The sequence below is a fragment of the Aythya marila genome (genome assembly GCF_965140915.1).
Source record: "Aythya marila genome assembly, chromosome: 1".
Taxonomy (NCBI): Eukaryota; Metazoa; Chordata; class Aves; order Anseriformes; family Anatidae; genus Aythya; species Aythya marila.
Genome location: NC_139042.1, coordinates 148,240,642 through 148,258,332, shown reverse-complemented (window position 1 = coordinate 148,258,332; position 17,691 = coordinate 148,240,642). Strand labels below are relative to the sequence as shown.

Genomic DNA, 17,691 nt, shown 5'->3' with positions numbered 1-17,691 from the left:
AAATATATATAGATACATATCTATATATAGTCTATATAATCAAGATATTTAGATTATGCTGATATAGTATACTAGTATATGGAAACACTTAACATAAGAACAAGTGAGAGTTACTGATATGAGCAGAAGGATCTAACAGTGCTTGGATCAGGAACTTGTCACGTGCAATAATGAACCTGAGACACCACAGGGTGAAATGGAAAAAAGGATATTAATAAATGGAAGAAACTTACATAGACTCATTAATTCAGTACCACATAAAGTAATGCATACATATTATCATCACCTCTGGATATTAGCTTTTTCCTGTTTATTAAACAAACAGAACAAAACGTGGGTTTGACGTTGCCTTGTGGGCCTGGCATAGGCTGCTATGCCAGTTCAAGAACCATGGTTGAAGTACCTGCTGCTCATTTTGTTCCAGAGGCTGCAAATCCTGAAACCACAAAACTGGGTGTAGTATGCGTTACCTGGCAGAGTAGGAAGAAAGAGGTTATGACTTTGCTAAGTTCTCCCCACCATCCTTTGAGCTGTGAGAAGAAGCCATTCTCCTACAAGTCTCCTGGGGACTGTGTATTGGATTCAGGTATGCCACTGCCACCCTGTAGGCTGAGGAAGGGAATAGTTGCATATCTATCTATATGGAAATACATATAGATAGATAGGTATGTATGTATGTGTAAAGACTGATACATGTCCTGTCTGGTGCATCAAAGCCTTCTCTCTCTCTCAGTTTAGCTGCTAGAAACCTATTTAAGACTCTGATATTTAAAAGCATTTGAAAAGTTAATGTGTATAAAGAGTGGAATTAAAAATAAGTACTATCTTTAATAAATAACTCATTAATAATGATTTTATCATGTAAAATTTGGAGTGTTTCAACATGTTGTTCAGGAGTTCTCACCTGAATCTTTTCTTTCCGCTGGCTTAGACATCCCATCTGAAAGGGAAGAGCAATTTAGATGACACCAGCTCGGAGATTACAGTTTTACTGACCTCAGGTCATTGGGATTTTAAGAACATTGATTCTTCATGCAAGGAGATTAGAATAAATATTTAGGACTGTACCCATGAGGTTGAACACCAGAAAAAGGAAGTGGACAGCTTAGAAAAAAAAATCAGAAGTCTTTTCCCCTTTTCTCTAGAAAACCTAAATTCAGTTCAATTCCCATTCAAGATTTTATTTTTAGTGGTTCATTTTTAGAAGGTTTCAATGAAGCTGATACTTTCCTCATGATTTGGGTGGTTTTAGATTAGAGGTTTTTTTATATTCTTCAATATTTTTCCGAGGGAACAGTACTTTGAATTGTTTAAATAGTCTATTTATTTATTATGTTTAAAAATTTATTATTAATAATTGAAATTAAATGTCATGGTTTTGTAATTTAAAACATTATTTATATTTTTAGCTCTTACCAGTGAGGTTCTCTGACAGTGTAAATCAATGTACTGCTACTGACTTTCCAGATAGCATGCATCCCATGGTTAATAATGCAAAGTCTTTTGGAATGGACAAAGAAAATGTGATCATTTAAGGCAGTGAAGATAATTCAAAATATTTTAATTAAAAGTTTTAACTACCTTTTTTAATTTTTTTATTATTTTTTTAAGAAAGTTTTTTCTTAAAGTTTTTCATTTGACACTCTGCAAAGCCTTTTTAGTGTCCAAAATCTGTGTTTCTTTCAGTCTAATCTCTTTAAAAAACATTGTTTTTCTTTAAGCAAATGATGCTGAAGTGTTGCCCATGTCACATCTACTATGAATTACCCCTGTACTGCTGCTTTTCTTCTGCCAACTACCCAAGGCATTTTATCTGCCAGCTTGGCAGTGATGGCTTGGAGTGGTAAATTAAAACTACCAGTCTTGTAGGTAAGACATACGGCCTTAGGAGAGCTGATTGTCAATTCTGTGGATAAATTTATTTTGAAATTAAAGGCAACTATTTTATTTTTAATTCTGGAATTTGGTCTCAAGATTAACCTAGAAATGCATTCTGTATTTGTCAATAGTAACAGACTAAGGGGAATTGCCTTCAGAGATGCTTACTGATTTTTACCTTCCAATGGCAAAAGTTCTAACAAAAAGCTCAAGACAGGACCAGAAAGAAACTTGTCTGGTATGAAGGTCCTGTACTTCAGAACACGGATTAATTTAATTTTGGGCACTGCAAAAATCTTACTCTCTAATGAGCATGTTTTGAGTTCAGTCCAAAAGTTTGGACTCTTTCTTCATTAATACTCATGAGAAAAATCCATACATACATACACACACAAAGCACTATCACAGTCAGTCCTAACCTGCTGGTGGTGTACCAGCTGAAGTGTCATCTTCATCTGTGAAAAGAAATACAAATAAAAAAAAGTGCGTAAAGAAACTCAAAGCACAGGCGACCATCTGCTTTAAAACAACTATGTGAAAATGTAAAACCTGCAAAAGAAAGGGAAAAATCATAATAGTCAGGAGCACTCACAATGGAAACTTCAAACTGATGAAGAAAGCTTTGCGTAATTCAGTAGCTGAAATGGTAAACCTTAATGTTTCAAGCAAGTAAAAGAAAAATGAGATGCGAACAGTGATCTATTATTAAATCATGAGTTTATATGGAAGCTGCTGAGTGGTTCTGTTTGTTAGAGATGTAATCCACAGTAAATACATAAAAAGCCACAATGAAATCAAGGTCAATCACATATCTGACCTTCTGAGGAAGACGCCATTTCTCTGGTGTCCATGTCTGCAATTAAAATGTGCACCATATATGCATTCAGCAACATTTAAGTCAAGATATGCAACAGTTAAAAATAGTCCCCGGTATTTATACTTTATAATTTCCCTATTGTAATACTAATATAAAATGAAAGGAATAAACAACTTGTTCCCCCCTCCCCCCCCCCAATATTATAAGATAATGCCTTAAAATAGAGACAGAACTATGATCATCACAATGGATTTTCCTTTTAAGAGCACTGAATGTTAACAATCATCAGTTATTAAATAACTAGAAGCAATCGAAATCCAGGGATTTAAAATTTGTTTAAGCTCATAAGTACAATGATAGATATGTATTTATATCAATCAAAAGCCTACGAGACATGAAAATGACATTAAACCTGAAATATTGTAATCATGAATAACAGAAATCCAGAATAAAGACTAATTTTATAACAATCTCCTAAATCTCTTTGAATTTTGGATGTTGACAAGAAATCACAGAGATACCAGTTTCTGATAAAAATACATTAAAGGTCTTAAAAGTCAAATAATTAAAAAAAAAAAGAAAAAAGAAAAAAGACATGTTTAGTAGAAAGGCTGGAATAAACTAGACATATTTAGGATCTAATATATATGGAAAACAAAGATAACAATATGTCTTTTAAAATGTAACAAAAAATAAGCTGGAGAACATTTCAAAGTGGAGGAAAAGATAGTTAACTAGAGTAATATTAACCCACATTTTTAATTAGAATTTTTCCAGATTTGGGTTTCCAGAATCAACTTTTAACTCTGAAGTCATCTTTAAACTTGTCTTTATTTTTTTCAAGGACATATGCAATACCTATGGCAAAAACACATAAAATTTAATTGCATTTGAAAGAATTCTGGTCGTATTAAATTTTATGCTTGATAGATTTTTTTATGCAGAATTTATGCAAAATTTACATGCTTATCCCTGACACTTTACTCATTCCTTTTTAATGATTCATTAGACTTCTTTTAAAAATTCCCTTGGGAAGAGGATGTCAGTTGCAATAGAAGCCTTGCACGTGAAGGATTAATTTGTTATCTTATAAATGTGTTTTCTTAAAGGGAAAGGGAAAGGGAAAGGGAAAGGGAAAGGGAAAGGGAAAGGGAAAGGGAAAGGGAAAGGGAAAGGGAAAGGGAAAGGCAAGGCAAGGCAAGGCAAGGCAAGGCAAGGCAAGGCAAGGCAAGGCAAGGCAAGGCAAGGCAAGGCAAGGCAAGGAAAGGAAAGGAAAGGAAAGGAAAGGAAAGGAAAGGAAAGGAAAGGAAAGGAAAGGAAAGGAAAGGAAAGGAAAGGAAAGGAAAGGAAAGGAAAGGAAAGGAAAGGAAAGGAAAGGAAAGGAAAGGAAAGGAAAGGAAGGAAAAGCAGACATTGTGGAAAAGTTCTCACCACCTGAATCTTCCGTTGACATCAGCAGACATTGAAGATACTCATTTTCAGTGAAAGCAAAGTAATGACAAAGTCATGTCAGATTTTTTAACATATAGTGCTAGCAAGTAAATTAATGCAAGGCTAAGTTATTCCACTGCAAATGTGTCTGCAGAATTTTAGACCTACTTTCCCTTGATTTGAAATCTGTTACACAAAAGTGGAAGCTGAGATTCTGCCATCAGTCACATTGTTGATAAATTTAATGTTTTGCAGAAGTGGCAAAATCATTCTACGCTATTATTTTACTTTATTATTATTATTATTATTATTATTATTATTATTATTATTATTATTATTATTATTATTATTATTATTATTATTATTATTATTATTATTTTAAAAGAATACTTGAAAGCCATGTGTCAATGTCAAAAGTCTGGTCCCACATAACTGAACATGTGAATTTTGAAATTTCCTCCACTTGAGCATCATCTCAAACTCGATTTAATTGGTGAACAGACCTGGTGAACTTGATCTTTCTTTAGTGTTCCCTTGGTGTCACTCACTGATGACCAAGGGAGCTGGCATGAGAGGTACAGCAGGAATATGTAAGCAGGAGTTCTGGCCAGGGCAGAGACACTGTTTTGCAGCTGCAGTTGACTTTAGAGCACCTTAACATTTATTTATTTATTTGTTTGTTTGTTTATTTATTTTATTTGTACTACTGCACATTGGAGTAAGTCTTCAGAGTTAAGACAGGAAGTAGATAAACATCACTAAGAGCAAACCCCTGTCTTCACTCTACATAAATAATTTGAGAGTAACTCAGCCAACTGGTTCTGTCATTTTAGTTTGTGCTAGAATTATTGAGCACACTTTTGAGCACACTCCTAAGACAAATAGTTTGAAATTTAGTTGCCTTTAGTTATCCATCTGATTTTCAAAGAGCATTCACCAGTCCCATCAATGGGACTTATCCCTTCAGAAACTAAAGTAATTCCATCAGCAGTGGAATTTTAGTAGAGACATGAATGGATAAGTGAAACCTGAAGAAATACAAGAATGAAATATGCAGATGTTTTAGTAGATGGTTGGATGTAACCTAGAGAAAAGAGATAAGTAAATCTGAATAGATAGATTGGACCTAAAAAGGAATGAGCAAATTGATATTAAAGTTCATTTATTCCAACAATTAGAAACACAATTATAACAATAGCCAATGTGTAAGATAATACTGAAATTAAAAACGAAAGCAGAAGAATGTAAAATGAATGAGTTCAGGATAACATAGTAAATTAGGCAGGATTTCTGCTGTCACTTTTTGATCTGGAGATAAAAGGTATGCTCATGTGTATCCTGTTTTTTTGTTTTTTTGTTTTTTTGTTTTTTTCACAAAATTCAGATGTTTTTCAAACTAGAAATACAAGAAATTATTATTGTACACACAGATAAATTACTGCTGTGAAGTACTGATGTTATAGCAAAACAATGACAAGGTAACAAAGAGTTTATCATACAGTCCTTCATTTCTTAACTTTACAGTGAACATAAAGGGACATAAATATTTAATTTCACACAGACAATAACTACTAAAAAGAAATAGAACAGTAAAACAGACACACAGATAGGTATACTTCATCTCCTAACTTCTGCAGCTAATGTCATCTTAGAGATGAGGGGAAAATTTTGGACCCCATGCTCCATAATTATGGACTAAGCTTTCTTTCCTAGACACCAGGTTCAGGCATTGTCTGACTGCACCAAAGAGGCCATCCCAGATTCCTACATACATTTTTTTGTAAATTATCAACACAGTAGTCACAACTGCTAGCACCCAGGTGTCTTAGGATCACTGTAGAACTCAGATATGATTTTTTTTCTATTTCATTCCTCATTTGGAGAAGTACCTAAATCTGTTATTTCTGAAACTACAGACGTGGTTTTATAAGTAGCTTATACAAAGCTGACCTCTGGCTGTTTCTGCCTTCATTTCCTTGTTGATTTTGGACAAATGGGAGAAATGAAACCATTTCCTGATTTGTGCATCATGATCACCATTATAAAGATTTTTTTTTTTGACAATCAAACATGAAGGAATTACTCTCAGAAAATTTACTTTTTCTTTGTTGGTGACACTGCAACAGAACAGTAGCTGATAGGAACAATGTCATTATACTGTTCAACAAATATATTTGTGTCATAAAAAAAAAAGACAAATACTGCTGAAAATGCTGAGTGTGTGGCATTGACATATACAATGCTTTGCAAAGTTGACAGTTCCACTGGAGCATGACAGAAGGTCATTTTTTCTACATATAGGTACATGTATTCAGATTTTCACTGGAATTCTTACTGAGGTGGCTGCCATCACAGTGAATTGAAACTCGAAACACCTCCCACAGTGAAATCTCAAACAATTTTTGGCCTGCAAAATCCTCCTAGATAGGGTAAGCAACAATAAAGAATTTTTGCCTTTAGGAAATACCTGTGTTCTTCTGTAAATTCAAAACAGAAATGGTATAATTGTGTATAAAAATATAACAGAAGTATTTGATGTGATACCTACCATGTTTTCTTTTTAGTTCATTAAAATGTAGGCTTGTGAACAGTAGAGAGAACACCGTACATGTTAACTTCAGGAACAAACATTTCTCTCGTGTCAAGATTAAACCAAGCAGAACTAACTGCTAAAATAGCCCAAGGCAAGAACTTCATCTTTGTTCCTATCATTAGGCATGCAAATTATTCCTGAATTATGTTTGCATTACCAAGATGACAGATTTGATTACTCACAGAAAATGTTGTTTGTCAAAATAATTGCTCAATGCAAAGATAGCTAGCAAAATAACATGCACTGAAGCTTGGTTCAGCAATTTTATATTCTAAAGAGTATTTGAGTCACGTATTCTCGGTGCATTTTGATTTTGCTGAGAAAAATGGCCATGCATGCCTTTGTTAAATAAATCTGCAATTATAAGTGTGTGAATCCAGTGTGTCTAAAAGGCAAAATTTTGTCTAGGAGACCAAAAGGCAGAACATATTTTCAAGCAAGCCATTTCTTGATTTACCATGAAAAAGCAAAACCGTGCCAAATAAAAGCAAGCATCAGTTATAAGTATATTTTGTTCTGGTTTAACCTATTGTCAGAATGAAAAATTAAAAAGATTATTCTTTTCAAAATAAGCTGATGAGCTGTTTGAATTCTACTTTAGCAGGAAGTACAAAAAGGAGTGGAATTTGACCCAGTTCCCTCAACATGTGTCTTCTTAATTGGAAGAACTTCCAACAGAGCTGAAGTCTAATCTCAGCAATACAAAATACGCATTGAAAATGGAACAGATTTTACACGCATTGGTAATGGAACAGTGATGTATTTATTCACAGTAGACAGTCCTCAAAGACTTTTTTTCAGAACTTCTAATGACCTCAGCAACTGTGCTCCCAATGGGGAAGGAAAGAGGAATGAGCTGGAAGGTAGAATATGCAATATAAAGTTTCTGTGATAGAATAGAAACAGCTTAGAATTATAGATTTTCCCCACTATTTAAAAGCTACCAATGTGTGTAGTATCTGAGTTTAAGCAAGCTTGGTCAGTGCCAGCATTCATGTTCACTTAAAGATGGCTTTCTGCTCATGCAAATCACTTGAAATTTGATCTATTAAGAAGAACGGTCTGTATAGTTATTGTTGCTAAAAAGTGTCTGTCTTGTTCAAGGAACTTTTGAAGATACTCATAAGTATCTAAATTTGCTTGTACTGCGTAAGTCATGCAGAAGGATATTGGAAGCTTCACATCACACTTCTAAAATTTGGCACCAAAATCCTGAGTCCAGCTTCTAATCAAGCAATGCAGCATCAGAACAGCATTTAGGAATGTTCTCTTTACTGCACATTTTTGAAATATATTTTTGAACTCACCTTTACCCTTTTCAGTTCCACCTTCCTGTGGTGTTTTTTGTTCTGTGTAGGAAGTACAAGTATATTTTTGAGAGGATCTTAAAGTAAAAAGAAAAACTTACACAGCATTAAAAATATATATCAATATTGTAGGTTCACTAGTATTGAATAACTGTGGTTAAAGAATTATTAATATACATGTATATATCACTTACAAATGTAATTCCATAAAGCATTTGTTATACATGTAGATGCATGCATATCAGCGCATTTTCTATGTTTTGAATGAGTTATAAAAAAAAAAAAAAAAAAAAAAGGTGTTCAGTGGAAGCTACATACTGTTGTTTGTAAATAGCTGTTAGTTTTTTGTTCTTGGGGTTATTTACAAAAGCCTTTGAAAAGAATTAGATAACATTGTTAGTATGAATGGGCTTGGATCATACATGAGGTACTTCCAAATATTTTAACGGTATCCAGAATTCCGTTCCCTAAGTGGTTTATCCTTAAGACAGTATACAGAGAGAGTTTATTGAGTGTTCTCGATTATTTCTCATTGTCTTCTTCATTATCATTTTCATCTTACCTAGACTGTTTGATTTGAGGTTTTTGTGATCAGAATAGTTGATAACTTCTCATGTACTCCAATGAAGTGTATGTGAAATAACTCTAACACAGTATATGTGAGAAAACTTGAACTATAGATTGAACAAAATCAAATTTTCTAAGTTTTCTCCATTTCATTATTGGATTCCTATTATGATTCCTATTCTTCTGTGTTTTATGTCATTCTATTTGCATACAAGGGCATTTTCCATAGGAGCTTGTCAAGTCATATGAATTGTACTGACTTCAAGGAATACACACTCAATACTCTATTTACTGTGAAAAATGACTTTGTGTGGTGAACTTACCTGTCAAGTACTTGCTATAACTTGGGTTTGGGTGAAGGTCAATGGAATAATACCCTCAAGGTGAAGCTAAGATAACTTTTGTGTCATGGAGGAAAAATTTGAGAGATCCAGTGGATATTATTCCTAATTTCTTGCTCACATGTGCATAACTGTTGTAACTACAAAAATAAAACTTGAAATGTGGAAGACAAGGCCATATTCTGTAGGTGTGACAGATCCTTAGCTGCTTCTGGTTGTTAGGAATTTCAAAGCTCCAGTTGTCTGGAATATTGTCTGTTTTGGACAGATGGTCAAACTTGTTCCTTTTTAATGGGAGGTTTGCTACTTTCCCACTAATAGCTGGGTTTAGGAGAATTCACTATTTTGGAAGGTGATGTTTAAATCCCATTTGAAAATCTTATTCTTGACTGAGTATAACAGCCTGATAGCTTGACATTGAGATCTAGAAGGAGTTCTTACAATGGCTTCCCCAAAATTTGGTTTGTGCTTAACCATAAAGGCTTACTGACACCCTACTTGTTTTACAGAAGATTGTAAGTAAAGGTGTTGGGAAAAGGAAGGTAGTTATAGAAATGTTTTCATATTTAATCCTGTGTAATTATAAAGAAAGGAAGAAGATGTTATTTATTGGACAGGATTGGTAGAAATTTTCAAATAATGCTTCAAAAATCATATTTCTTTCTGGCTATAGAAACCTGCCTGCCATTTCAGTCTTACTTAAAGGTTAAGGTTGATGAAAAACATGAATTCAAGTACAAAGTGTATCTACTTAGAACACCAGTGTGAATATTTTGGAGTACCAACTGTAAAGATCTTACTGTTGAGATAAAATAAGAAAAAAATAATTTAAAAAAGTGTAACCATCATGACTGAAATATTAATTTTCATTTTAAATATATGCAATATGAAAGAGCTCATACTAGCATGAAAATATTAGAGGGTTATTTAAACATGAAACTCCTTGTGGCAAATAATACTTTTGCCTTCAGACTTTACTATTTCTTAGTGAAAGAGTGTATCATTTAAACAAGAGTGTATTGAATCAGCCTTAAAAAATGACAATTTGCAAGATGCAAGTACATGCAGGTTTAACATGTGAACTGGAAATTTATTTTTTGTGTTTGGTATGGCTGCTCAGGTAGCTACACAGAGAATAAAACTCACCAAATGGTTAAATTAGACAACTGTAACACATATATTTATTATATATATATATATATATATATATAAACCAACATCTGAGAATATAGTACAAATTTCTCAATGCAAATCAAATCCATGAGACAAAGGTTTGCATAACTTTTCATCTCCCACTAAAGAGAAGGTAGCAGCTTTGCACAGAGCTTCAGCTTTACCTGAAACCGTAGTCCTGTGCATGAGTTTCATCTCACCTAACTTTGGCTTCCTCAAAGGTGTTCACCCACTAAAATCTAGACATCTGGACTCCTTGGGTTAGTAGCCTAAACACAGACAACCAGTGATGTTTTAGATACATTATCCAGGAAACATTCATTAGATGAGCAGATACATCCCAGGATCTGCTCCACTGCTTACAGGTGGAGCAATGTTTTCAGATGGCTAATATTAGGTGAGATGAATCCAGTGCTTGATTCTGTCATCTTTGCTTACCTTGTACCTTCAATGGGAAATGGAAAGGAATATTTAGGTAATTAGATGTTGTTCGGCATCAAAGAAGACTGCATAATTTAGCTACAGAATTTAAGCAGTCATCATTTTCCTGTACCCTGAAATCATTATGCAAATATCAGGTCTCTCTCAAAGCAAAACTGAATCTGAAAAGTCAACACAAATATTTGGGCAGGCTTCTTTGCCATTCTTACTGGCTCCTTACTTCCAAAAGGACAACAAACACAAAACATGGTATGTCTATGCAGTATCTAATCTCATGCACTTCTCTTGTTAGTATTACAGCACCAATTAGCACTTTTTACACTAACCTGGAGGTGGTGGTGCATTTTCAGTTTCAGTCTCTGAAAAATGAAGAAAGAAGACAGCTATTGAGCTTCAAGAAAAGCAAATAGTTTTCGTATATTTGGTGTATACTTGTTGAATTTGTACACAGTTTGGTTAAATCATTTCATTGCAGTTCTCAGATTTTGTTGGCTTTCACACAGGCGATACTTTGCATCTTTACAATGACAAGGTCAGAAGTCTAAAGCTTATATTCTTTGAAAAGAGGGAATTGAACTTGTTCAATCCAGAGATATATAATACTTATTTACATGCATATTTCCATAATAATTTCCATAGGTGAACCCTAGTACGTTTAGTCAGTTTTGCTTTAGGACAGCTCTGCAATATCATGGAATGCAAGTTGAATTTCAAGTTTGGGTTTGATTTGTTACAGGCAATTGGTTCTGAGCCTGTACTTAAATCTACAACTTACTAAGCCAACATCATAACTGATACACTTTTGTCAGATGATACCTTAATGTTTGAGCAATTTTCCATCAACTGGGATAGTATCTGATAGGTCTTTAATCGTGAAGTGTAATGGATACATTAATTGAGAAGGATCGTGTACAGAGAACCTAGAGGCCTCATTTTCACCACAACACCAGATCTAGAGTTCAGTGTTCAGGGCAAGCAGAAAGTAAAAAATATCAGTCCAGCTGCTCTGTGTAGAACCTACAGTTAGTTAGTTTCTTTTTTTATCTTTTATCTTTTTTTTTTTACTCACGTTTTTTGTTTGTTTGTTTGTTTGTTTTGATCTAAATCAGTTCCCTTTTCATTTGTATAATACAGAAGCTAGGCTTTCTATCCTATTCTAGTGTTATCCTTTGGGATGTCATGTGCTCTGATCTGAAAACAAGAACAAATTAACTGTATAAAGCTTAATTTTTAAACAGTTAAAAGAAGCTTATTGTCAACCTATAAAAGCATAAGAACTCTAGACTGGTTGAAAATGCAATATTTATTGGAGATAGTCTATTGACTTACAGCTCAACTACTTGCAACAAGCAAAGATTTAGAAGGCTGAAATCCTCAAGTGTAACAATAGAAGGCTGATACTAGCTTTTGTCATGTTATGGGCATTAACCTCTGGGACCCCATCTCAGCTCATGTTCAGGAAATAAAGTTTCCATTTCTGTCACACAGAAATGCTGGTAAGGCTGTTCCTTTGCACACAGGTCTAAATATAAAGAAAACATAATTTTCATTCTTAACAAATTCATGTAATACTTAAAAGGGAGAAATGCTTTTAGTGCAAAGATAATTTTAAGCTGAGTGTGTGAAAGTGATATGCTTTAGGAACTTCCAGTCACATACACAAATACTGTAACAAATTGTTATAGAGGGTCCAAACAGACTAGAGGGAAAGGGCTCAGTGCTGTAAGCCTGGTCACGACACCTATCATGGGATAAAAAGGAAAATGTATATTAAAGTCCAGCAGACACAAAGTCTCATTAGGGGAAAAAACAAAACAAAACAAAACAAAACAAAAAAACTTGCCTTTATAGCAATTTGTCTTACTGCTCTACCTACTAACATACTAACATAGTAAGTTTTTCTTTGTGGCCAAGGACAGTATGAAAATTACCATAAGAAAAAATACTTTTTGGAACATCACCCCTTCATTATCATTAAATTTCTGACTGTGCTCACTACGACTAGAATCTCATCTCTGTGGTATGGAAGTCTTTTTCTTGTATGAAAAAGTAATAGCAGAAAATATTGGAAATTAATGGGAATTATACTTATCTTTTGGAAATTTGATTGCTAGAAACAGGGAGTATTCTTACTACCACTGAATTAGAAAATTCTCCCTGGCTCACTGATCTAAGCGTCCAGTCTCAGATGGCAGGGTTATGAGTGTTTTGAGGGACTTCCCTTGAGTTTTTCTTTCATTTTTAAAGTTATTTCATGGTCTGCTATATCCTCAAAGTAAGTGCATTCTTATTTGGTTTCACTCAAATAGTTTCATTTATTAATGATTTTTATAAAAGATTGCCCATTTGGGTTGCTACTAATTATTAACAGATAATGAGAATAGTTTAGCAAGTGTGAATGTTGTTTCAGGAGAAAATAGGCATGACTTTGTATTCTGTTCAAACCCAGATAAGTCACAGGTCTTATTTTGTAGATTTTATCTTGCCTTCAGAAAAATCACACTTAACATCTAGTTATAATTAAAGGCAGCAATCAACTCAACACAGTGAACTAGACATAGTCACTATCTTTAGTTTACTGTATAAATAAATGCATGTTCCTCCTAGAAACATTTTTGCCAGTGTAAACCTATCAGTGTACTATAGACTCAATGTTTCAATATGGCTGTTCCACAAAGCAGTGCTTTGCAGTGATATAATATAGTCAACCTTTGTGACAAAAACTTGATGTTATGACCCCTCTACATTTTTACAAATATGCAAAAAATCCTATCATACAGTGGCATTGGTCAGAAATCACACATCTTTGCAGTCCTGGCTTACCTAGCAGTAGGCACAAGTGTTGTCCAAAACCTACAGGCCAGACTTAAACCACTACTATAGTCCAAACTTAATCTCACATATGCAGACATATGTCTTTGAGGAGGTACTCAAAACCTGAGCAATGTTATGGGCAACATGCTCTACTTGACCCTGTTCTGAGCAGGTAGGTTGGACTAGACCCTCTCCAGAAGTCCTTTCCAGCCTCAACTATTCTGCAGTTCTGTCATGGGAAGATGGCTGAAGCCAGTCCAGGAAGACAGTGATTTCTTTCCGAAACCACAGTTCAAGGTTTTTCAGGCTATTGCTAGGAAAATTGAAGCAAAAACTGAGCTGAGGATAGAGACCTGAAGTTTGGAATGGGAGGCAAAAAAGGAAGGGAGATGGTTCCAGGCATTGGAAGTGGCAAAGACGTGGGAGATACTTCAGCATAATCTTTTGGCCATGTGCGACCCCTTTCATGGTCATGCTTGGCTTACAGTTCTATTCCTGAGGACAGCCAGGAAAAAAACATTAATAGCACTGAGTAGTTTCCACTTCCCCAGAGAATGATAGCCCTCTCTGGCTGACCTCTGCAACAGGCTTGTCAGCTAGGAAAGGGCTCCGTGCACTCAACCAACAGCTTACTGTTGTGGTCTTTCCCTAGGAGGCATGCTGACTGGAGTTCCCAAATGCCATTCTCAACAGCCCTGTTGCCTAATATGGTGCTCTGTCAACGCATTGTCAGGGGGCTGATGGTAGAGAAAGTGTTGCCCCTTAGGAGAAGCACTGTTCTTCACTGGGTTGGATCAAGCCTCTTGAGCTACGGGGAAAAGAACCCATTGAAGGTCCGATAAACAACTGAGCTGATATCATAATGTGAACTTGGTCTTCTAGTAAGCAACTAAAGCTAATTTCTGTCTTGCAGCTCCTAAGACAATAAATTATGGTTTCTTCTATACACTTCTTTATTTAAGAAGCCAAGAATCTTGCATTTCAGTGAGTTGTGTCATGCTAAACACAGATCTTGATTTATTTGTTGGACTTGAAACTTGTAAAGCAGATGACTATATATGTCTACAACAAGAAAAGGAATTATCAGTACATTCTATGTGACTGTTAAGAAAAAATAACCTATTAAGAAGTGTAGTTAGCAAATAAAATGAAAACACAACTGTCACTTAGGAAAGCATCTCCAGAAATGCTTTCATGTCTCATCCATGTCATGAGATGCATTCAGGATCCAGTTTGACATAGGATATGAGCACTTAGAGCCAAGAGATTTTTATGTATGATTTATAATTACACACGCATACATATACCCTTGAAAATCAGCAGGAGATGCAATTTGACCCATTACCAACTATTTTCCATCACTGTCCCACTTTTACCATCTTCAATTTTTCAGACAAAATAAGACTTAAAGTCTCTTGCTATACATACACATAACTGTTTTTAAAAGTTCCATGAGCTACTCGTGCTAAAGTTATGGAAATGCTTAAGAGCCATGTTAAATTGGGACTGTCATTATTTAAAACTTCAATTCCATTTTAGGTCTGGCTGCACTGACATCCGACCTGCAATAACCACAAGATGCTTTGGCAGGGAATTGACAGGGTGCTTATGTGTAGTGGCCAGTTTTCAAAGTCTCTAAATTCCCACTTCCACTGGCTTCTGTGACAGCAACAAGCATAGAAACTCCCTGACATCATATATATTACTTTTCACATTGGAGTGTAAACATAATGAGGCATGCTGACAGTTCTAAAACAGTTCCCAGGTCCTACTTTACTACTGCGCTGGAGTCAAAGTATCCCAAGTCTTGCAGTTCAGACCATTTGAGAGCTGCAGGTTATCTCCAGCATACTGGGAAAGAGGTCTGGCTGTATGACCCTTCTGATCTTGTGACTCTGTGCTCATGACAAGGTTTGTTTTGGGTAGCCTTAAGAAGAATGCTCAATGGTTTTGGAAAAAAAAGAGTAATGAATACCCTCCAACCCCCCCGACATATACCTCACCCCTTAGGTGAAGAAAATGACCTTGAGCATTAAATAAGGGCTTGCACAAAGTCTAAAGATAGTGTTTCACTATTCCTGGGCTGGAACATTCATAAGAGGGAGGAGGAAAGTCTCCTGCATTTATTTCTTCCTGCAGTTAAATGTAGATTGGTTATAACCCAGCAAAGACTCTGGTCGGAACAGCCAAAGGATTCAGGATCTCACCCAGTCTGACCAGAGGGCTTACTCCCATTTACCTGAAAGGGAAACCAGGACTATAGCTGCACCACCATGGATACAGGTATGATATCTGTCTGTGCAACAGCAGAATATTAAAGTGACTTTCATATGTCAAAGAGCACGAGGATAATCACTTAATGCTTTTTGTCACAAAGGACTGTCAACTTGTGTCAAATTTAAGTAGGTGGATTAAGCTTGTGGACATAGCTTCAAGGGATCGTACAAATATAACTATTACGTAGGCATTCCTAAAGTGCTGACTCTGCTCGTCAAACAAAAATAGACAAAATACTAGTTTGGGGACAGAACATGGCTCCCTGCAACCCTTATGCAGTTGTTGTATGTAGGGATTCTTCTCTGTGTGCAGACCCTAAAAAACACTAGAACTGCGTTTGTGGCACATTGCTTTCTCTGGGGGCAGAAAGTGCTCTACCAAAATTGGTGGGCAGGGAAGGACCAAGGATGTGGAACAGTTGCTAGACAAACCTCATGTCCAGACGATCAACAGAGAAAAGTAGGAAAGATACTTGTTTTCACTACTGCTTACTTTCCTGGAAAAACAAACAAAAAAACAAAACAAAACAAAAAAAAAACACAAAACTCTGGAGAAGATAAATAACTCCAAATGATTTGACCATTATCTATAAGTCACTTCACCCAGGCCAGTAGAGAGTCACAGGGTCATGAGTGATGTGATTGAAAGCCATAGTCTCATCTTTTGGAAAACAGAATCTTGCTCAACAAAACCATAGGCATTAGTGGAGCATTATGAGCATTTCATAGGTAAACAGTAGTCTTAGGAGACCACAGATTAAATGAGCTGGGAGACAGACAGCTTGATCTAAAATAATTTCTGATCAATACAAGTGCTCCTATTACATTCAGTTGGACTTAACCTGAAGTAAACATCTATTCTTATCAATAAAGAGTAGAATAGTTAACAGTTTGCAAAACAGAAACACAATCATACAGACAGGGTCTTCCCTCTGCCTCATGAATCTGAATTATCCACAGAGAAATGTTACTTGCATATAAATTCTATAGACAGTTCCCAATCTGAGTGGAAGCAGTAAACTATAATCCCAGCTGAAATCATTACCTTATTTTTTAGAATTCCCATGGGCATTTTCTATGTTACTTTTAAAATAAAGCTACAGAAAACATTCCAACCACATTTCAGTCCTAGGTCCTAGGAGCAAAAATGGTTTGGACTTTAGTCTAAACTTCAGTCTAAAAGGGTAAAGTTAAAAAGCAATGATGCTCTCATGCCTTGCCTACCTTACTATTATTGTAACCAACAATATGATGGAATCTGACTGATAAAATTTATTAATATATTTCTGTTTTCCATTACCAGTAGTAATGATGATGTAGGCAGATGGGGCTGTCTGTTTTGGCTCTCTGTAACTGTTTCTGGTTAGATATAAAAGCAGTAACCTTGGGTTAAATGCTATCTCTTACTGCAAAAAAAATTAACAAGTCAGCATGTTCACTGAAGCTGAAATTATTTGTATATTCCAGCAATTAAAAATTTCATAATCCACTGATGCATCTTCAGGTAGAGAATGGAGGAGAAATAAACTTAGTATTTAGTTTTAGATTTAAATTTATATATGATTAAAATTCAAAACCATTCCTAAAGAGTTTCAGCTTGTGGGGAGTAAAAAAAAAGCAAAATAAAGAATAATAATTAGTCCCCACATACAATACTTCTGTTTCAAGAAATGTCCGTATACTTGATTTTAGGGGCCATGGGTTCAGTTCAAACCATCATATATTGAAGGCAGAATGTTCCCTGATTAAGAAGAACTGAAAAACTGGGTGAACAGTTGGAAAAAAATGGCCAATAATATTGAATTCTGTGGAGCAGACACCAAAGCAACAGGTTATAGATCCACTTGAGGAGCTGTGGTTTACTTGCCTTCATTGCCATTGATAAAACAACCATCACTTGGGTCATGTTTGTTTTCCCTGCAGTTCCCATTCTTCTGTGATGATCTTACTAAAACAAATCTGATCTTATGTGAGCTTTCACAACTTTCTCATTTCTTATGAGAACTTTGCTTTCATTATATAACTTTGCTTTGATCAATCACTAAAGAACACT

General features: G+C 35.2%; 1 protein-coding gene across 1 annotated transcript in view; it reads right to left on the bottom strand.

Moving 5' to 3' along the window:
* MYBPC1 (myosin binding protein C1) overlaps window positions 1-17,691 on the bottom strand; it is a gene marked incomplete at both ends in the record, with an annotated part of 80,206 nt that overhangs the window by 46,794 nt on the left and 15,721 nt on the right. Inside the window, 4 exons of the mRNA XM_082751883.1 lie at window positions 905-940; window positions 2,298-2,333; window positions 8,027-8,068; window positions 10,875-10,907. Of these exons, the coding sequence (XP_082608009.1) occupies window positions 905-940; window positions 2,298-2,333; window positions 8,027-8,068; window positions 10,875-10,907 (147 nt within the window). The remainder of the gene's footprint in view (window positions 1-904; window positions 941-2,297; window positions 2,334-8,026; window positions 8,069-10,874; window positions 10,908-17,691) is intronic.